The 23388-nt window shown below is 39.7% G+C and overlaps 1 protein-coding gene across 1 annotated transcript in view; it reads right to left on the reverse strand.

The window, feature by feature from the left end:
- Positions 1-23388, reverse strand: part of KIF26B (kinesin family member 26B) — a 260962-nt gene that overhangs the window by 80598 nt on the left and 156976 nt on the right. Inside the window, exon 5 of the mRNA XM_075267677.1 lies at positions 1814-1997. Coding sequence (XP_075123778.1) covers positions 1814-1997 — 184 coding nt within the window. The remainder of the gene's footprint in view (positions 1-1813; positions 1998-23388) is intronic.

Consider the following 23388-nt stretch of genomic DNA (forward strand, 5'->3'; position numbering starts at 1 on the left):
TGCAAAAAATGTCAAATCACGAACCCCGGACCATGTTTTAGTGATTATATGAAATCAAGCAGAACACAATTTTAACCCTCTCCTGTCAAAACAGGCTGTATATATTTATAGGTACAGACAAGAGAAGAGTAAAATCACTTGTTCTACATCAGCAAGGATCAATTTTATAGGATTCTGTTTTTGTTCGTCTAAAGAAAAACTTACAGAACAGTGACAGCAAATAGTTCTCTTAGAAGGAAAAAATGGCTCCATTATGGTGAATTTTACATGGCCATTTAGAGATGTCTTAGAGCAAGAGATCAGATTTCCATTTGCAGGACAGATTTGTTATGGCGCTTGTAACTCATTAGTACATGTCAGCTATGTAAGGTCTCACAGCTGCTCTGGTGGTCTTGAAGTCACCATGTATTATCATATAGTCACCATTTTGTTTCTAATTCCAGGTTACCACTGCAGTGGCTGTTTGCAGTTTCTCCTGTTAATATCTGTCTGCCAGAACGTCCAAATCTAAGTTACCCAACAGAGACAAGCCCTTTAAAAAAAAACTTTACGACTTCTGGCTATGATTCCTGGAAAGCCAGTATTTCAGATGACACAATAAACAGATAGAAAAATATTTTTGCACCATCAAAGTAAACGTTAATTTTGCTTTTTTTTTTGTAATCATACTTTAGCAGGAGGTGTTGTTGTTCTCAACCTTTTCAAGCCAAGTATCCCTTGTGGGAAAAGATCCAACCAAGGACTCTCAACAGATACTATGGTGTTCCTCATGTAAAACTGATCCTAGTCCTGATCTCAAATGGGGGAGGAAAACTGGAGCGCATTGTGTGCCAAGGAAATGCTTTTGCATAGGGGGGTACTTGTGGAAGACACACAAAGTTCTGAGGGTTTTTTAGTTTCTCACCAGCTTTTCACATATCAGATCAAAGGTCAGCAGCTATCTGTCAATTCAGCCAAGACTGCTATAGAGGAGACCCCCCACTTAATACTAATGTCTTTTGACGTCTGCCTCTGCTTGGCAGTTATTGTGCCTCGGTATTTGAAGATGGTGGGTGATTTGGGCAGCAATTTGGCCACATGCAATAGATGGCTGACCCCCTTCTCCCCATATTCTGCAAGTTGAGCTGAGCATGCATGTATTCTGTATAGGGAAAGGGTAGAATGCTGCCGACATACACTTCTGGTCGTGGCTCATCTACCCTGCAGTCTAAAGTCATGTTGACATCCACCACCCTGAACCCAACTCTCCAACAACAACAATGACAAAAACTGCTGGAGGAGAGTCAGGAGGCCCCAACGTACAGTAGACGGTTGGCCAGCTGCGCTGAAATTGTTGGGTTCATCAAGGGCTGGGCAATTAATCACAAAATAACCAAAATTGTCAAAAGTCAGCTCAATTAATGAATCTGAACTTGTTCACATCCATGATTTCAATTATTTTGCATTCATGTCAAGTGAAAAGGGGAGTGTCCTAAAATAATCATACATTAATACATTGATCTTAATCAAAGTAAAATGTTCATTTAATTGTGATTTTGATTTAGATGACAATCGCTCAGACGTAAGTCTGGTTATCATTCTACTATGTATGGCCAGTTGTAGACTGTTTATTTGGGACAGCTTACAGTGAGATATCTTTGGTGCTTAGTGAACAGATAATTTGAAGTTTAATAGAAAGTCATATATACCAAAAGATATTCTGCACAGGTATGGAATATCTCTTAATGTTCACGGAGTCAAAGTTAGACCCATTTTGGTTTAGCTTTTCCATAGCAATTACTTATTACAGCTTATAGTCCAAGTTCTGCCTTACCTTCCCCAGTCCAGGGGTGTCTTTCACTTTGTTGACTGCCCTCAGTAAACATGGTGGTGCGGGTGGGGGAGAAGTCTGTAGAATTCCACAGAAGCTGGTTGAGAAAAGCGGAGGCTCTGACACTAATGAAGGCGTTGTCCTCTGCTTCTTCTTTTTGGATGACAGATTTAACTTCTGGGCAGCCCTGTAACAGTCAAAGCAAAACATCAAAAGTTATCCTATCAATGCTCACATAACACTCCAAAGTCTAAAATATATCACGGATGAGTTGCTGATGAAATACACATTATCTACTCTTTTAACAGACAACCATAGGTGTAAGATCACTGTCAAAGCTATCAACTCCAACTCTACCATTACTTTGTATGATCACTATAAACTAGATATTAGATTATCGGCAGATTCCACTAAAGGAGGTATCACTTGCTAATTTCCAATGTCTATAGCCATCCATATGGGTCACTGTAGACTAAATCAACGAAATTCTATAACTTATCATTGGCATGTAAGGGAATAATGGTGACCTAACTACTATAGTCATATTCTGTCAAAGTAAAAAGATGCCAATATTAGCAAAAGTAAGAAATTCTGTAACTGATGGGGCTGATGAAAGCACAGGAGACCCCTACTCATAAAGAGGCATCTCGATGAGATTTATTCAGCCAACTATAATGCGTTTAGATTGAGCGCACATAAGTTACCCTGTAGCAGGTAGCTTGATTTGTGCCAAAATGTTTTTTGCACTCAGATGTTCAGGTTTGACATTTACTTGCAAAAGCTGAGACAATGAAGAAACTGAATAAGTCAGAGTGGTTTTATTTTATAACCCATAGGCATTTTGTAATTTCTCAACAGCGTTAACCTTTGGTATGACATTTAAAACATGATATCTCTGACTGTGCCATAGCAAGTGTCTACCATTGTGTGCCGGATACATGTTACATCCATTCTTGTATTGAGCCACAATCACAAACAACCTCCCAGGTAAAGTAGATTAGTAATTGTTTATTTCAGCTAACAGCATTAAATGTGACATGTAAAGATTTACTTTCTATTTTACTGACACTTACGGACTATAAATAACAGTAGGCCACCGGGAAATAAAAGAAAAAGATATTAAATTTTCTATAGACAAGGGGGAGGAGAATCATGAAGGGAAATTATTTTTGCTCTGGAGTCTTTGTTTAGCTCTTCATATCTTCATGTTTCTCAAAATTGTTGAATTCTAACATTTCTGTTGTAAGATTTTCCTCCACTTTCAATGTGTCTATTCCCATGTACATTTTTTGTGATGGTCCATTTTTCACCTCGTCAAAAAAAAAAAAACCTGACATGGACTATCTTTGTTCACATGGACCTAACCGAAAATCATTCATAGATAACTGTCATGCATACTGTTCAAGCCAGTAAATCCGCCAAACACACTCGGTCATGTGAATGTAGCCTTACGCTACATCCATACTTCAGAACATGAAGAGGAATTTGAGGTGGACATCAGATGAATGGACCTAATTTGAGATGAGCGAATAATATTCGATTGAATACCTCCCTTTGCATAGTTATTGGTGTACTCGGTCGAATACCACGCGGTAAAAATTCAATTCCCTCCCACCTTCCATGGCGCTTTTTTTTACACCAATGACTATGCAGGGGAGGTATTAGATCGAAATTACTCGCTCATCTCTAGATCTAATCAATAGGTAGGCTCGAGCTGTGGGCTCCATGGCTGAATCAGTGGCAAGACCGATCAGGGTGCTTATTGTTTCAGCCTCTTACCCCAATCTCTGCCTCCTGTTAAATACAATGGGACACAGTATCCACCTCAGAATCAACAGCAGTTTTTGTCGTGTGAACACGCCTTAAGATTCTCTATCAAGCCAAATTTTTTCTACAAGCAGTGATTTTTTTGCTTGCCAGAAAGCAAGGGTACAATAACTATAAAGTACAGGCAAATGAAGTATATTGAAAGTGTGTTAATATATGGTAATAATCATGTAATGAAATTAGACAACACCTTAACGTACAGTGGTCCCTCTAGTTATAATGGCGTAAGGATATTTTCAGCACGCAATGTTCTTTTCTTACTCCATTGTCACTGTAAAATAGACTCAACATAGAATGTTTGGTTGGAGGTTCCAACACCCAACACATCAGCATGGTCATTTCACTGGTAAAACCCTGTATTAGTGATGTGCATGCAGTGACTGACTGGATGACTAGTAGCGCCTCCCTACAGTATGGCATAGTACTACATGTTCTGTATGTCTCTACCTGTGCCAGGATGAGCTGCTCCTGTGGACACCTAGAGAGAGCAGCTCCATGTTATTTTTGAGAGCACTGTATATACATTTCAGGATCTATGCTCTCTACATGAGCATACATTACAATATGGAAAATCCATATCTTTGAAAATAAACCTCTATGCCATGTAATAAAAAGAACCTGCAGTAAATATAAATATAATTCACTTAATGATAAATGGCCTCCATGTTATGGAATATTTCGTAATAAAACTATGGTGCAATGAATTCATGTGGTTAACATTAATGTACGTGTAGGGCTCCATTACAAGCCGCTCCATATGTTTGTAAGTAACTTTAATCACATTGGAGCCAAGCATTGGCCAATTACCGGGCAGGTTGCTTAGTTATAGACTCAGCAACAGTAAGCAAACTGCTTCATTTACTGCATACAGCCAAGAGACATATAAACTCAAGGGTCCCATGCCGTACCTGGCTTGTCATTCTTTTTTAATCTCAGCATGCAGTGACTTACTAGAAAGTCTCTGGCAACTTTTGACACCTTGATAAATGTCTTGCTGGAGACTGAACTGGCACTTGCGTGAAGGGTTTGACTCTGAAGTGCCGCCATGCATATTTCATGAAGTTATGAAATAAAATTTCTACATCAGCACTAATGGGAACAAATAATTACAGATGCTGAAAGTACAATGAGATAAAACACGCTGCTGGAAGCGGGGAGAGGGATATTTACATTGCACTCCACAGAAATAGTGTCATCTTAATTCAATCAATCCATTACACTGGTATTGTATGAGGGGAAATGTATAACATTTGTAACCCACTATTGAAGACCATCAAATTCTATGACCCATAAGGCTAGGAACCATCGATCATTATCTGAAAAGTCTCCAAATCCCTATAGTTGCCATACAAATAGTGACCATTACAAAGCAAATCTCTCCTGCCCTACCCTAGAAAAATATCTTGAATTGGGGATTTGATGGTTTGTTATATATTTAATATTATCACAACTAAATGTTGAAGTCCAGTATATATATATATATATATATATATATATATATATATATATATACACACAGATAGGTAGATAGATAGATAGATAGATAGATAGATAGATAGATAGATAGATAGATAGACACACACATGCACCATTAACAAGTGGCCTCATTTTCTCAAATATTTCCTCCACTAAACATAATACAGTTTGACATTGTAATACCTGCAGTCTTGGATATTCTTAGCACAAGCCTGGTTATATAGCAATACGCTGAACCAGTGAAGAGATCTCAGCATCACATCCATATTATGGTTGGTAATGCAAACTGGAGAATAAAGTCTATAAAACTTCTCTATTCACTGGGGAACCAAGGTCTATGTGAACACAAGCCTCTGCTTACGGTCACAATGACCAAGCCTTAAGGTGCTAGTGTCACATTAACTTTATCTGTAATAAAGGAGTATACTCGCCAAGACTGAGCGATGTCTGCGAACAAGTATAATACAGATACTAAACATATAAAGCTGCAGTTAAAATTACAGAAGGTTTTCCTTCAGAAAGCAAAGACAGGTCCGGTCTGGAAGACAATACTATTATTGTACTCACATGTCGACTAGTCCATCTCTGCTGACATCTTAGGTCATGTCTTCTCTTCATTTTTTTAAGGTATATTTACTGCAGTTTTGTTCCTTGACTGCAAAAAGTAAAAGTGCACGGTTGTGTGCGGCACGGTACACTCCCCTGGATGTGTAAGGATGATAGATTTCTTAGGAGTCATGATGTAACTTCCACATAGATTGTCCTGAAGCTATTATCTCCAGGTCAGGAATGGTGACAGAGCTGAACACCATACGCTATCAGATTGAATTAATGTGAGCAGCCAGGGCAGCTCCAGTCTAGAAACCAGCAGGCGCTCACTTCACTTCCTTCTGAGATCATGAGACTGAGTCTGAGTGGAAAGTACAGACACCAGCAATTACTGGATCTCTTACCATCACTATAGATTTATTCTGCCATTTCAAATCGATGGGGTTTTTTTTTAGTATTATTTTTCTCTTCCAGTTTTTTTGTTTTGTTTTCTTATATTTTTCTATTTTTTTTTTTTTATCGTCATTCTATCCATCCACCAAACTGTACTATGTATATCTATCTATATCTCTACTTCTGTGAATAGTCCCGATGCAGGTGACAGCTGACAGACAGGTCGTGGACCACCAACACTTAGAACCGAGGGATCAAGGAAAAGAGTAGTCAAGGTATGGTCCAAGGTCAGGGCTGGCAGAATACATTTGTCATGGTAATCAAAAGTGGTCAGAGAGAAAAAAAATAAAGAGAAACATGGATGGCACATTACAATATCATACATTGTTCTTATGCCAATAGGGTCTTAGTATAGGTATTGATCAAGGGGTAAAAGCCCACTAGCTACTTCATGGCGACCTCTATATAGGGAACCTGTACATTACTGGGTGCAGTACTGCACAGCAACCACCATCTCCGCAACAAAGAGGGGGAGCGACCAGGCAGCCCAACAACACCCTGCCTGCCGGAGTAGGCATCCCAGTAACAGCACCACAGCAATGGCCACCACCATGCAACACTGCACCATGTCAACAGATCTCATGTGAATAGCAACTAATAGAAGGGCTCCCTTATTGCTCAACACAGGCTGTATACAGTTAAGGGGTCACAGAATCAGATGCGAGGTCAGGTAACAGGTAAACAGGCAGACTACAGACATCTTAAGCTGGCAGGCTCTTTGTTCAGGCACCTTTCTGTGGGATAACCTTAAATAGCTCACAAGTGCAGGAGATTAGCGGGAACTAATAACAAGGCATTTCTTAAAGGGCCAGTGCACTTTACAGTTAAGGACAGAAATACAACACCCACAACCTGGAAGAATATTGCGGTGGGGAAAGGGTTGACTCCCGAATGCCCAGCCAGGTGGCACAATACTATCTATGTACTATTTGTCTGTGTACCTATATATCTGTGCACCATATTGTACTGTATCTGTCTGTCTATCCATCTACCTAACGGTTCTATACTATATTTTTATTCCACCACCATTTTTCTTAAGATTTTCACTTCAATTTCATCAAATCACAAAAAATTGCAAGCAACTGAGGAGGCAAAGAAGAAAGACATTGAGGAGTTGGTGCAGACGTGTAGATGAGTGAAGATGATGCATCTACGTACACAGATGTAATAAATCTTCCATAAATGTGGTCAAGCAGATTATTTTGAAGAATGTCTACAATTTCTATTTGCATCAAGATCAAATACATAAACTGTCACATCATCTGACGTATATAAGTGGAAAGAAACAAAGCTTTATATCCCTGGCCTTTAATGGAGAAGGCCGAGTCATTTTCCGGCATTACCAATAACTCTTACAGCAAATCTACTGTATGGGGAGCAGATGATTCATGAAGGTTAGTGAATGTGACTAATATCTAGCTTTTATTTCCGTATTCATCAGATTTCAGGAAAAACAATATTGATGGAGATCTTTGCCTACATAGACAATGCTAGATTGTCAATTACTACATGACAGACAATTTTGGATATTCCAGTAGCCCAATTAAAAGACTGTAATACGTTCAGTATAGCTGACAGGTGCAACATCTAGATGTCTTAAAGGGGTATTCCCAGCTCACATACTCACCAGTATTCACTGCTGTAAAATCTTCTTTCTTCCTGGTTTCTTGCATCATTTGGTGGGCGGGGTTTCACATGCAACCTGCCGTTTAGCTCCACCCCCAAATTTGTGTGTTGCTCCGCCCACCCATATTGGACTATGAAGTACAGGCAGCAGCAACTCCATTCTGTGTTACATACAGAGACTGCCTGTCTCTGCCATAATGAACACAACTGAATTAGCTAGCCTGATAACTGGGAGAACAGAAGAAATGAAAGCAGCTCCTCTCCCCTATCTGATAGCAGGGAGGTAGGTCACGTGGTGTAGACACAAGATTAGCTAGATACACAGGCTTGCTCCCTGCACTTAGCCCCTCCTCCCTGAGAGCAGGAAGATACATCACTTGACTCATGAGCAGCTAAGTCAGGGCTGTGGCCACAAAGAATTGAATAAAGTAAGATAGTGGACAAACAAAGCAGTTTTACTGAAGCAGTGTATTTAGGAAAAGTCTTAAATCCACATTAACAAGCAGTATAGATAGGATCCTTGTGATGGGATAACCCCTTTAAGGATAGCAAATTCATTTTGGGTATTGGAAAACCTATTTATGCCACAAAAGGCCTGGACACACAAATGCAAGTCATGGTGGCTGTCAGGAAGCCTCCTGGTTAAACATGGGGCATGTGTTCTTGATATAAAGCACCACAGGCATTGTGGTCCTAGATTTTTATGTAGTACAAATGTATACATAGACCATGTTATTTGGATGACACTGGCATTTCCTATGCCACTCTTAAAGAGGACCTTTCATGTACTTGGCACCTGCGATTTTATATACCGCTAGAAAGCCGACACTATCGGTTTTTCCATTATGTGCCCCTGGTGAAGAGCTACGGTAACTGCACCGATAGCTCTTCACCAGGGGCACATAACGGAAAAGTTGATAGTGCGCTGAATTGTCAGCTTTTTAGCGGTATATAAAACCACAGGCCCCCAAGGACCTGAAAGGTCCTCTTTAATATGGAGTCCAACTGGCAGAGTAGAAGGTATGTATGTATTATGAAGAGCCGCTGGCCTCTTAATAAGTCAAGCACACGCCCGTGCACCATAATGGAAATCTACACCAGTCAGGAACCAGGTCCCGAGAGATAAAAAGCATCCCTAACTTGTCAAGAGGCTCCAGCCTTTTAATAAATCATGGACCTGTGCACCAGAATGGAAATCTATGCCAGCCAAGAAGTGGTGTGCACTATAATAAATATGTAGGGCAAGGCGTTCGTACCCTAGCCTACTCTACTCTTCTCCTATATTCGCTGTTTCAGTTGTGGAAGAACACACCAATGTCAATATCGACAGAGGAATGGAAGCTAACAAGGAAACCTAGAACTGTAGGTTAAGTTGGGGCCTACTTTTAGGTTGAGGAATTTAATAGAACTCTTAAAGGGAGTGATGTCCATGACTGCAGATGTCAGAAATTCCTTTTAATAACTTACACTTCTGTATGCCCACTCGACGCCATCGGCAAACCTTTAGCTTTAGAGCTATACTTTACGCCACTACCGTGCCCCTATCTATGGAAAGCTGTTATTCTGCTGTGTTTCAAAGTCAAAATTTTCTATAGATATTACTTCATGCAATTCATGGCTGGGGGGGGGGCAGAGGTGGTCAATTAGTTTACATGAGAGAATGGATAATCTGTATCATCTAGGGTTTTTTGTTTTTTTTAAGACTGATGTCTATTTTTGATTTGGAAACATTGACTTAGGACATACTACATTGCTGGAGAGATATAATATATATCCTGAAGTTTTGGAGGGAGTATGCATGTACATGTAAAATGCTGTATCTGTTTTATGTCAGCTCAAATATTTAGGGAGTTAATGTAAAAAAGACACTTTGTATATTTAGTGTCATAGAAATAATAAGGTTCAATATGAGAGTAGACGATGGGTAAGTAGTCGCCAACTCCTACACAACAGACAATCTACATAGCAATTGCATAATCCATCTTAAACCACTTTCCTCTGTATATTATGTACAACTGCCCAAATAATCTTTGAGCCTGATGCGGTATGGATGGGTCAGTATTCAGTATAAGGGGTAACCATACTAAGACTATTGTGGATGTCTTTACCTACTGACACCTGCTATATTATATGTGGTAGGCCTAGTGTTATAGGAAATAGAGTGAAGCATGAAGCATACGGCCGATTGTTTTCCATGTTAAAATATATTTTTACCTATTTTTAATGCTAAATATATCAGAGGGATACAAGTCTGAAAACACCAGGGGTTATAAACCTGCACACCCCATGAAACGATTTATTAGAAAAAAAGAACTATTTTCACTGCATACGCAATGTTAGACTCTCATGTTCTCTGAAAGTATAAGAGATTGTGATATATAGAGTAGATATTATTAACACCTCATTTTCTAAGCCAACTTGTTCTTTGCATTAAGCAGCCCGCTAATAAACCACAAATCAAAACCAGTTGCTTGAGCTGGAGCTGTAATTTTCTCAGCGGTGCCCTGTACATATCTATAGATAGCACAAGCACATGCTACATAAACAGTATAGATATATTACGCCTTATGTTTATCTTGGGTATGGGCATTCAGGTAAATTTTTAGAAACAAATGAACTATAAAGGAGATAAGAACTCATGAACATGACAAAGGCACATGCATAGACTTTGTAAGGTGGCACATAAAGCTCCAACAAGTCTGTAATATAGGCCCATAGGCACTGCATGTAATACCATAGGATTTCTGCACCATAAGAAATGCTTCCAGGTGCAAATATCTCCAGGTGATGACATGTCACCATTCTATCACTGGGAAATTGGAGCTTCTGTATCCAATGGAGGGAACATGACATACACACACTACATAGAAGTCATGGCATGCTACTACTTTACCACTGTACCCTCAAAGATTATAAAGATGCCCATAAATGTTGGCCAAAGCTAGTTTTGACAGCACCATCTAATGTGTATAGGAGCGACTCAGCTCTCCCCAGCAGTAGTTTTTTGGGGAAAGAAGCATCTGCCATGCTGGATTTCATGCCCTATACTTTGTTCTCGAGGTAGATATCCTCCTGAAACCCATTCAGAAGCACAGAGTTGAGTGTATATCTGAATGGGGGTCAAGAGAATAGCCATTGTTATGGTGTATGATCACTTTTAGAGTTCTCCTTTAGCAATGACCACTCCTACGGTGCCCTGAACTGTGATGGAACTACCAATATGGATCTTACAATTAAAAAAAGAACATTAAAAAAGGCTTAGCAGACTTGACAGCATAATAAGTGGCAGTAGATATCAATAGTCATCTCTGGAAGTTTTTCTCCTTGCAACAATATCTTTTCATTTGGAATAACCTGAGACTGACATTGGTCACTTATTTCCCTGTTCTCTTGGATATCTCTGCACCAGTATATACAGTGTAAACACCAACAGATGATAACCAAGGCCGAAATAAAGGCGACCACAGAGGCAAACAGAGAGCGGTACATTGAAGAATGGAGAAACGAAATAAATAACTCCAAGAAACTCACCGTGTACCAATCCTTACAAAGGGACTACACCATGGCCACCTACCTGGAGAGAATACGCCACCCCAAGCACAGACAGACCCTGAGCCGATACAGACTGAGCGCCCACAACCTAGAGATAGAGACGGGGCGATACAGACAGACGTACAAGCCACGGGAGAAGAGACTGTGCCAGCACTGTGACCAGGGAGCCCTAGAAGACGAGACCCACTTCCTGCTACACTGCACCAAATACTCAGCTATGAGGGCCGCCTACTACCAAAGACTCTCTGCCCACATGCCAGACTTCATATCTGCAGACGAGAAGAGGAAACTCTACATCCTACTGGGAGAAGAAGAGGCCACTGTGGAGATCGCTGCCCAATACGTGTCCAGCTGTCACCAAATAAGAGGAAGATGAGACTCCACGGACTGTTATATTTATCCCAAAACACCCGCCCCACCCACCCCCACCCCCACCTCCCCATATAGCAGCCACCAACGAAGAGGAAGATGAGACTCCATGGACTGTTATAACCGAACCCCCCCCCCATACCCACCACCCACCCAACCCAACTCCCCCCCCCCCACCCACCCACTTTACTAGCTTTGGCAATGCCAAATACCTATTCGGACGTGCCAATAAAGCATTTTTTGATTTGATTTGATTTGATACAGTATATATATATGACAATTCTTGCTATACACATTAAATGTTATCCTTGTTCCACATTTGTATTTATGTATCTTCTTGAAAACAAACTTTATAAAATAGTAATAAAAATTCTTATTAATTTCTCGTTTTCGGAATTAGATGGCGTTTCATCTGATTTATTCCCAGACGCTCAATGGCTTGTAATACCCAAGGGGTAACCATCACCCAAAGCAGAGGTGGCCAATATTCAGAAGGATTCATGGATTTACATGTGCGGTGTTTGGTTCGTAACACTATTGTATGAAGAGTATAGGAAACTGATGTCTAAGATATTACAAGTGAAGACTTAAGTAAAGTCAGAGAATTATTAGGTACCTTGGACCAAGCCACAAACTAGTACCGAAGCACCAAAGTAAGCTATGTATTAGCTGAATGGCAAGGAAATCATGCCTCCGAAGGATCCTAGAGCAAGCTCTATACAGATATAGAAACCAGTATTTCAATATTCTGGAATTAGTTTGATATATCCACAGATAATGTCAGGATATAAAATGGAATAATAAATTATGCATATACAAATAGTGTACTGTTTTATATGCCTAAACATAGCACCACATGTATACAGCAATCCCCAAGTAATCCACTTTAAATTATCTTTCAAGAAAAGCGTAAGGGAGTCAGAACAACACATATATATATATATATATATATATATATATATATATATATATATATATATACACACACACACACTGTGTGTATATATATATATATATATATATATATCAGAAGTTGTCTTCTTAGCTATGACACCTAATCATATAGGGAGACTTATTGATATACAGTATATTTGCTAGGAAAGTTATTTATCACTGCATTATTCAAACATCTTGAACACAAACAGCCAAGCGTGGTCATCGGGGAATGGGCTAGAGCACAGTCTACAGGGCCTCCTTCCCATTTCATGTTTATTAATAATTGACATTGCTATCGAGATAATTTGTCAAGTTGATGAAGCTTCTCAGTGTAGAACATTGCACCGTATATGAAAGACGCCATGCTAGCTTAACTAAAAATTATAAATTGCAGATGCCAAAATACGTTCTTAAAAGCATAAAACTGCTATATTATTATTCTTCTACAACCACTGCCACATGAAGATAAATCCTATAATATAGTACAACTACTATCAGTGAAATATAAACTCAAATCTAATCTAGCTCAAATTTGGCTCCAATTTCTCATAAAACTAATTTAATACAATATTGTGACATTTCAGTAAAACCTGTGTGTAGCCACATAAAGAAACATATAGGATACAATATTACAAAACAACAAGGATATGTAGTGCTATATAAACTATCACACACTTATATGTACATGTATAGCCAACATAAGATGACTGGCTGGTCCCACTAAAATCAACACATTGTGAGAAGGTGACAGGCAGAGTGCTGGAGTCCAGATATATCAGCCCCAGGTATCTAATATATGTGTGGTCCAGGGCGGATCTGGAGTAGGCCTCAGCCCAGGTGTAGATCCTTGGCTCATTACTGGGCCACAAAAGGCTGCAGCTCTTATATTCCAGTGCAGATCCATGAGGTAAAAGGAGGTGTATGGATCTGTCCTGTAACCCAGAGTCTGGTGAGACAATATTGTGCCTTTTTTGTTCATATGGCTGGAAATAAGCCACACATATAGTTAGGTTATCAGTTCTGTTTAGTTAGTTGCTCAGACGAGCACGTTTTTACTTTGTTTTTGCCTGAAGTTAAGGCTGTATTTTGTTTTGCTCATTTTCTGCCTGAAGTGTAGGTTTATTTATTTTCCATTTTTTTTTCTAAATAAACCAGTTTTTTTGCATATTTTGTGTCCCTGTTTTGACTGTTTGGGTCTGCACCACTTCTGCTACTGAGCTACATTCTCCACAACATATATATATATATATATATATATATATATATATATATATATATATATATATATATATATATATATATATTGGCCAATATATATCTAAATTGTATGGCGAGCCTTAGCCTCAGTTTTCCACATCTTGTCTAGATTCAACATCCCATTGTTGATCTAGTTTTATAACACATTGTGATATGTGATATGTTTATTACAAACTTCCTTAAACCGATCTAATAGTAAGATGTCTGAGCTGTTGTTTCGTATGAGGAGTGCTTTATATCTGCTATGGGGTGCACACTTTTGTATACTGCATAGAATTACTCATTTCCGTACACTGCTAATATTTTATTTCACATAACTTCATTAAAAACTAGTAATGCATTTATTTGCCAGATGTCAGAACAAAGTAGACATCCAAAGATCCCTCACTGGGCAAATTTTCTTTTAAAAGCAAAGTACATGCTGAGAGTAGGTGATAAAAGTCATATTTATTCTTGTGTCTCCTCATCTCAAATTCAGGTCAGTGCTTTCCAATGAGGCTTTTTAAACACTGAAACAGATTATGTTATGTTGTACACCAGTCCTGAACAAACGGGAACTGTGTTTATATTACCACTAAGACCCTGTGGACTTTTCTGTTTGTCACAAAGGATATATCGCCACACTCTGATGTTGCACTTGACTTGAAAATTTGTTTTATCAATTGTTAAATACAATATAAATGCTGAATTAACTTCCTAGTGTGTTAAACATTTGATGCATTCTTATAATATATCATATAAGAGACAAGACAATTACTGGATACAATTTGGCTTAGCATAATTTTTTTGGTATAAAGAAGAAGCTGCCACATTACTGTCCTGCTAGCTATGACATATGTACACTCATTCTTCTTTCTTATAATAATGATTTACACATACTCAGGCCATATATGTTGGCACATGTAACCATAGCTGGATGCTACAACCAACAAGAGGGATAAGATATAGAATTCAGGATACAAGACATTGGCTTGTACAATAGAGTCTTTGTCAGATAATCTTAAAAACAAACTAAAACCAAAATAGTTTTTAGTCCATCCAACAACACCATCTAGTCCATCCAGTAACACTTCTCCTATTCTACAGCAGGTCATACATTTAGTAGCTTTTTGACAGATATAACCCCTTATTCCCCTGTACTCAGCCAAGCGTGCATGTGTTCTCAATGTGCAAAGAGAAGACGCCTCTCGTAACAGCTTATATCCCCTAAAATCCCAAATGCTCGTCCTTTCATCTCCTGACATCATCTGCCACAGAAAAGTAGGGACACCCTATGTACATTAGAAGATCAGTCATTGCCAGCAACATCGGTGGGTGCAGCCAACATTAATCTAATCGCAGCATTAAGGCAAATGGAATACAGCAAAGCCCACCATCCTAGCAACACTCCACAGAAGTAATTTACAACACCTTCTAGGGAACGCTATTCCCATTCTCACTGTGGGGATAGTAGCACAATAGCAGCAACGGTGCAGACCCAACCAGTCAGAGACAGGGACGCAATATCAGGTTTATTTGAAAAAAAAAATAGCAAAACAAATAAACCTTCACTTCAGGTACAGAATTGGCAAAATAAAATACAGCCATAACTTCAGGCAAAAATGTCAAACAAAACCCTGCTTGTCCGAGTGCTAACTAAACAGTATAACGCTAACTATACATGTGGCTTACTACCAACCACACAAACAAACAAAATAGCACAGTACGGTCTCACCATACTCTCAGTATTTCAGAATGGACCCAGTTGACTCCTCTCGCTCCCAGGATCTGCCCTAAAGTGCATGCTCTGCAGCCTTTTATGGATCAGTAATGAGCCCAGGACCCTATGAGCTGAGGCCTTCTCAAGACCCGCACTGAACCACACATATGTCACAAATCTGGGGGAGATATATAGGGACTCCAATACTCTGCCTGTCACACCACATAAAAAGCTTACTGTAAGGTCAGGTATAGCATTTTGGAATTTTACTTTCTGAAGAAGATTGGCATTCTGAAATTTGGCCATCCCAACTGTAAAGAGGATAGCTCATGCTAACATTGTCTTCTGAAAGCACCATGAACTGAAGGTTTTGGCTAAGGCATACTGCACTATAGCATATTCTGCAACCCACTGATTAAAAAAATCCCTTTAGTTGATTATATTATACATTACATATTGCATTACTGTAACCTATGTAAAGCGCACGTGACATTGGTAAGAATAAATCAGCCAGATGCACAAACACTTCATAGATCAATTTCAAGAACTTGTTCATTTTTTCTCATGAATGCTGATCTCAGCCATTGACAGCGAAGAGACAGATTGCGTTTTATTGTGTTCTACTAGTATGACGAATGTCAAATCAATATGATAAATTGGCAAAACATTGGCTGCATGAGTATATCATCCTTCACATATACTGTATATATTGTGTATAGTCACTCCCTTGGTCATTTTTTTATGTTGCCGATGGAAGAAATCTTACAAATCATGATGAGTCTTCCTGGAGACATTGCTTGTTTTTTGCAGACTTTGGGTTATACTTTCAGGGTAACTATGACACTATCCAGGCAGTTCACTGCATAAGAATACCTGTAGTTTTTCATAAGCATTTCTCTATTCTTAGCCACATGATGCATCAGAAGAGTTATCTTGGAAGAGAATATGCAAATAAGACCACCTTGGTAGAAAGAGGGAACTTGACCTAGTGCCACCTTTTGGAAGATAGCTCCTTATAGATCAATGCCTGGTTTTCATAAAATCTGGAGGAATAATCTGGGAATAAAGTCAAACCAGAATGGAAGAGGGACCTTTCTCATACATCTGTTTTGAGGTTATTGCCTCTAATCAGTGCAAAACATAGTACTTCGTCAGGCAGACATAGCAATGACTGGCTAGGTTAGACGTAAAAGGTCACAGCCAAGGGTCAGGATACCATGTTTCATTATGAAGACATAACATTATGGTGTACTGGGATTTATAAAACCATGTATGCACTGCTATAAATTATAGGAAAAGAATATGAAAACAAGTTGTCTTTGCTAGAAAGGGGGCACTTGCTCTAGTTCTGCTTTTGAAAGGTAGATCCCAATAGATCAATGCCTGGTTTTCCTGAAACTTTGTGGCATAATCTAGCAAGAGTTAAATAACTTGTATATCGTGTACTCCATGAAGAGCTGTCACCCTCCTATCATAGGCACAGCTTTACGCACTGATACAGTTAGCCCATTTGTTCAGTTTATAGACACTGTACCTATGATTACTTGCATAAAAATGTCAATGGAGAAGAGGAAAATATGAAAATAAGTTAACCCTCCTGATTCACCAAGGAACTGAGAGGAGAGAGCTGCAGACTTTGAAGAAAGCTACTAGACCCACCTACTTTCTGCATTCTATTAAAGACAGAATTTACTTAGTAACAGGTAGTGCACAGCAGTGACAAGACTTTCAAAATGGTTTTTAGGGTGTAACACATAAGACTTTCTTTACAGCTATGTTTTGGATGGGGTTTCTGTGAAATGAGCATAAGCTGTGTTAAAAGCTAGTGACTACTGAATACCAAACACAGTGCTGTACATTGCATAGGAGCAGTGCTTGTTATTGCAGCCTAGCCCATTTGCTTGAGAGGGACTGAGCTGCTGCTGTACCTTTTTATTGATGAATGTGAGGTCATCGGGACAGGGAAGAGGCTGCAGCGCTCAAGAGCACTGTGACCTCAAACAGTTGATCTGTAAGGGTCCTAGATGTCAGACTCCCGCTGATCACATATCGATGACCTAACCTAAGGATAGGTAACTAATCTAAGTCCCAGAAAACCCCCTTCATTTCCGATTCGAGTATCCCCAAAATATAATTTGTTTGATACCAAATATGAAACAGAATTAGCCCTCAGAGTTGCTGCCATTGTTATAATTGTGTCCCATGTTGGCAAGTGGTGACAAGATATTGACCATCCTGCTTCATCCTCCATCATATGAAATTCAGACATTCAATGCATAGAACTTAGGAAGGACTGCTATTCATTTTAGATTTCTGCAGACAATATGGTGTCCAATGGGACTGGCAGACTGTGCTTTACATCTTTATAGGTTGTCCCCTCCCTATAGATTGTAAGCCCTTGCGGAGAGGATTCTGTGTCCTACTATTGTTGCACACAATGTCTATTGTGTGTTTTGTATGTAAACCCCTCTTCGAATATAAGGCACCATGCAATAAATAGTGCACTTAAAATAATTAATAATCTTTCTAAAAAGGAAACAAAGAAACAGATTTCTCACTGGTAAATTCTATAGATAAGAGTCACAGGCGTTGGTTAGGTGATATTATTATGGATACACAAGAAGCGTGATACCACAATTCTGCTTTATTGGTCACTTATATTCAGAGAACAGAGTCAAGAGCAGACAGTGACATACCACTGCCCGGTCGACTGCCCCTGAATATCTTGTACATACATCAAATTTGTTTTTCTAGGCCAGTTATGGAAGGAACAACGACATGAAACTTCCTAGTCAGCAAGTCTGTACAATGTTCTAATCCACATCTGTATGTGAAGAAGGATTGAGAGATAAGGCCGGTACCGATAAACACTGTCACAATGATAATGCAGAAGGGCAGAGCAATGGGATAGGCACGGCGTCTGAATTCTTTAAGTGCTGATTAAGTCAGGCTGCACAGTACATGACTTCATGTACCAACGGAGACAGCGGATCACATGCCGGAAAAAGCTGCTACCAGGAATGATATGGCCACAACTATTATGACATCATGTCATTAATAAGTTTTAATCAAAACTATTATGATAGATAGATAGATAGATAGATAGATAGATAGGTGACAAAAGGTCATATCCATTCATATATACCAAGGAAGTGAATTCTAATTTTAGTCTTGTCTAATATAATGCTAAGTTCACATTTCTGTTCTTATAGTTTGCTGCTCTCATCTGACATAGTGTGAGAGCAATGGACTTACATGGTGCTGGGCAGAGCATCTGCCATCTGCATTCACTCTAATGTAAAAAAAAAAACATGATGGAAGCTTACTTCTTCTGTCTTGTTGGTTTATCAGACAGAAATAATAGTCCTGCATGCAGAACGGCAATATGAACTTGAACTAACTAATATAAATATTAGTTCAATAGTAAATGTATGCGTCTTTCAGTGTCTGACTTGGGTTGTTTAATAAAATTTATTCTGGGGTCCCACTATGATATATCGTATTAGCTTACAGTAACTCCTCACACAGGCTGCAGTAAGACTATGCAAAATAATTGGTGATCGTGTCCTCTCAGTGCTGGGCACATGGAGGCAGGAGACTGGGCCGCCTGCCTCTGTGATAATTGTTAGACATGATACATCACTAATAGAGATGAGCGAGTAGTATTCGATCGAGTAGGTATTCGATCGAATACTACGGTATTCGAAATACTCGTACTCGATCGAGTACCACTCGCTATTCGAATGGAAAAGTTTGATGCAGAACCAGCATTGATTGGCCGAATGCTATACAGTCGGCCAATCAACGCTGGTTCTTCTCCTACCTTTAGAAGTCTTCTCCGTGCAGCTTCCCCGCGGCGTCTTCCGGCTCTGAATTCACTCTGCCAGGCATCGGGCCTGGTCAGAGCTGACTGCGCATGCCCGCGCTACAAGAAAATGGCCGCTTTGACTGTAAGCGGCCATTTTCTTGTAGTGGGGGCAAGCGCAGTCGGCTCTGCCTAGGCCCAATGCCTGGCAGAGTGAATTTAGAGCCTGAAGACGCCGCACAGAGAAGACTTCTCAGAGGATCCTGCCCGACCCTTACTCGTGGACTTGGTAAGTGTAATTTGATCAAATGTTGCCTACCCCTGAAATGAGCATTTTCCCCCCATAGACTATAATAGGGTTCGATATTCGATTCGAGTAGTCGAATATTAAGCGGCTACTCAAAACGAATATCGAACATTTTACTGTTTGCTCATCTCTAATCACTAAGTAGTTTCTCAAACAATGTATATTTACTGTATATATATTGTATATTTACTGTATATTTTGTGTACTGTATGTAAACCCCCAAATGTAAAGCACCATGGAATTAATGGTGCTATATAAATAAACAATAATAATAAAAAAAAAAAAACCAAAACAATGTGCCCAGTTTATTATATAGTCGCATAGGCTGGCTGAGATGATGTTCATTGCCTCTCTGTATGTGAATATACTGGCTTGTACATAGCTTGTGAAGGGCGAGGGGCCTACTCTCCACCCAAGACTCGGTTCCCACTGTAGCTCAGGGGTCCATGGGGATTCACCTGCTCTCCTGGGGGCCAGCCAGAGCCCAGAGTAATCTATATTCTGAATTAAGAAATCATGATTATTAATAAAATTGAATATTTTATGTTTACAATTAATATTTAATATACTTTGTGTCTATGAACATTTTTGGGCTACCTGATTTTACAATGTAAATATATTATTAGGTACAAACTCGATATACCCATAAACTGACCCCGTATATACCTGTACCTAATAACCTAGATGTACTAGAATAATTCTGACTATGAATGTCATCCTATTAGAAGATCATACAAAAATACATTTGTGATTTGTCTGTCCAGCTTCCCGTGCATCCAGAAATGTCCCCTTTTGAGCTGTTTTCCCCATGAATGATATGTTATAAATGTTAGTGGTACGTCTGATAATATTAATGATAGAATTCTATTAATGACATAATGACAAATACAACGTACAGCTGTTTATACAGAACAATGAAACGTCTTGAAGGTCTTGAAGGCTTCTATAGGCTGAATCTTCTTATAGTTTACTTAGCAGCTAAGTACATTTCTGTTCTTTATTACATTGTAGTGGCTTGAGCCCGGCTTAGCTCAGAGACTGTGGCATAGCTGATATTTTTCGCTAGACTCTCAGGCCACCATACAATAAACAGGGCCAATAACTCACGCCACCACTTCATCCAGGTGGTAAGCTGATTTATTACTCGCAATAGGAAAACGATTCACACTTCAAAGTTATTTATCTCCTAAGAGGTAAGAAGAGTCTAAGCACAATGCTGACCTATAGCAGCAGGACGGCTCCAGGAACACAGCTTATGGTGGAAATTCAATGCAGCTTGGTACAAATGTACTGTATGGAGCTTGTACAAAGACCAACAACAGGGATATACACTGTGTGCCCAAACAATATCACTTAAAGGTGACAAAACCTATCACTATTCAATAGAACAGTAAGAAAAAAAAATTTTTTCTTCAAATTTTAGCTTGCTTTATTCCTCCTTACTTTTCTTTATCGATTTCTGTTGCCTTTCATATAATATACCACTATATGACTTTTCACAGAAGGAATTCTATGAACATTTTTGGGCTACCTGATTTTGCTATGTAAATATATTTTAGATACAACTCTTGATATACCCATACACTGACCCTGTATAATCCTACTAATATTATAAATGTGAAAGTTTGTATGTTTGTATGTTTGTTCCTCAATCACGCAAAAACGTCTGAATGGATTTGAATGAAATTCGGCACATAGATAGATTGTAACCTTGATTAAAATATAGGCTACTTTTTATCCCGGTAAATGACATGGCTTTGCGACTGTTATGAATTATGTTCACATACTATATTACATTGCTCTTGCAGCAGCCTTATCTCAGGTCTCAGGGCTGCTATCTCTATGTGTAAACACACTCTAACCCTCAGTGTACATGCATTTGCAAATTATCTGATCAGCTCCAGGCACTGCTGACACACTGACATAGGCAAACACCTTTGGCAAATTGGCAGTCAATTTTAAACATGCCTGTAAAAAGAGAATCTAATTTGTCGCAAACAACGAGAGCTATGAAGGTAGCCAGAAGTCACAGACTTCTCCTCAATCGGAGCTGAGGGAGATCATAGATGCCAACAACACGCTCATTATATGGCGTCCCAGCGAGCTGCTGAGATGCTGGAACAATTACAGGCACGGTGCGAAGAGCAACTTCAGAGCCAGGCCAACTTGAGAACTGCTGAAACCCCATAGTAGGCGGATCATCAATGCAAACAACATGCTCATTATATGGCGTCCCAGCGAGCTGCTGAGATGCTGGGACAATCACGGGCACAACGCGAGGAACCAGTTCAGCAGCATGCCAGATTGACAGTTGCTGAAATGCCGGAGCATGCGGATCATCAACGCCAACAACACGCTCATTATATGGCTTCCCAGCGAGCTGCTGAGATGCCGGAAGAATCCCGGGCACAGCACAAGGAACACGTACAGCAACAGACCAGCTTGACAGCTGTCGAAACGTCGGAGCAGGCGGATCATCAATACGAACAACACACTTATTATATGGCATCCCAGCCAGCTGCTGAGATGCCAGAACAATCACGGTGCGAGGAACAAGTTCAGCAGCAGGACAGCTTAAGAGCTGCCAAAACGCCGGAGCAGGCAAACTATCGATGGCAGCAATTTGCTGAATTTAGGCGGATCAGCCACTACAACAACCCACAGACGAAGTTGCGGGCAGAGGCTAGTTTATTAATAATCAGTCAATCTGTCAATATTTTTATAAAAACAGACTAAGGGACTATCACAACCTACTGTTATTAGTGTCAATTGCCTGTTGTTACAGAGATGAGAAGCTTTGGGGTACACTAAATCCTCACACCAGGCCCCCTACCAGCTAGATTAATTGGTAAACAGAAGCCGTATGTAAACAATTAAAGGGAACAGAAAATGCTGTTTTCTAAAGGCAGAACATTATTGAGCAGGAGAAGCCAGACAGACTGATATATAGTTTGTAGCAAAAAGATTGAGCTTGTCGTTTCATTTCTTTGTTCATTCGTTGCAAGTCATAGGAACGGACAACATGTCCTCTATGACTGTGCCTGTATAACTGACTATCAGTCACTCATGGGACCACCTCCTTATCTAGAAGACCATTTCCAAGCATAGAACGAGCAAAGACATACATGAATACAAGACAGGTTATAATGAATCTTTTCCCACAAAACAATATAACAATCTATTCCGCATCTCCTGCTGCCTGCAGATTGCCAGCATGTTCCATGTGATGGGCTCCCTCTAAATTCTTCATGTTAGTGGAACCAACTTACTTAAAGGGGTCTTCCAACTCATATTTTATCATTTAATACTGCAGCTGATGGGTCCTTAAACAAAAACCAGTACACACCTCCCCGCCACGGCTTTCGGCATAGGCTGCTTTGTCTATATACAGGTCACGTTCGTGCCAAGGGGCCGCTGCAGCCAATAACTGGCCTCAACGGTGACTACTTCACAAATGGAACTTGCTGTGATGGGGCATTTGTGAAGGTGATCACTGATGCCTGTGTTTGGCTCCAGCAGTTATCTGACTCAAACATGTATATAGGTGAATTGGAGCTGCCGCTGCTGGTGGCCCCTGGACATGGTGAGTATTGTTTTTATATGTTTAAGGGTCCTTCAGCAGAAGTATTCACTGTAATGAAGTCTCTAATGGAGTTTCCGATGCAATGTGAACATAGCCTTACACTATTACCCTCAAATCATTACTGAGGCTCACTTATAAG

This window comes from Leptodactylus fuscus, chromosome 3 (genome assembly GCF_031893055.1).
Source record: "Leptodactylus fuscus isolate aLepFus1 chromosome 3, aLepFus1.hap2, whole genome shotgun sequence".
Taxonomy (NCBI): domain Eukaryota; kingdom Metazoa; phylum Chordata; class Amphibia; order Anura; family Leptodactylidae; genus Leptodactylus; species Leptodactylus fuscus.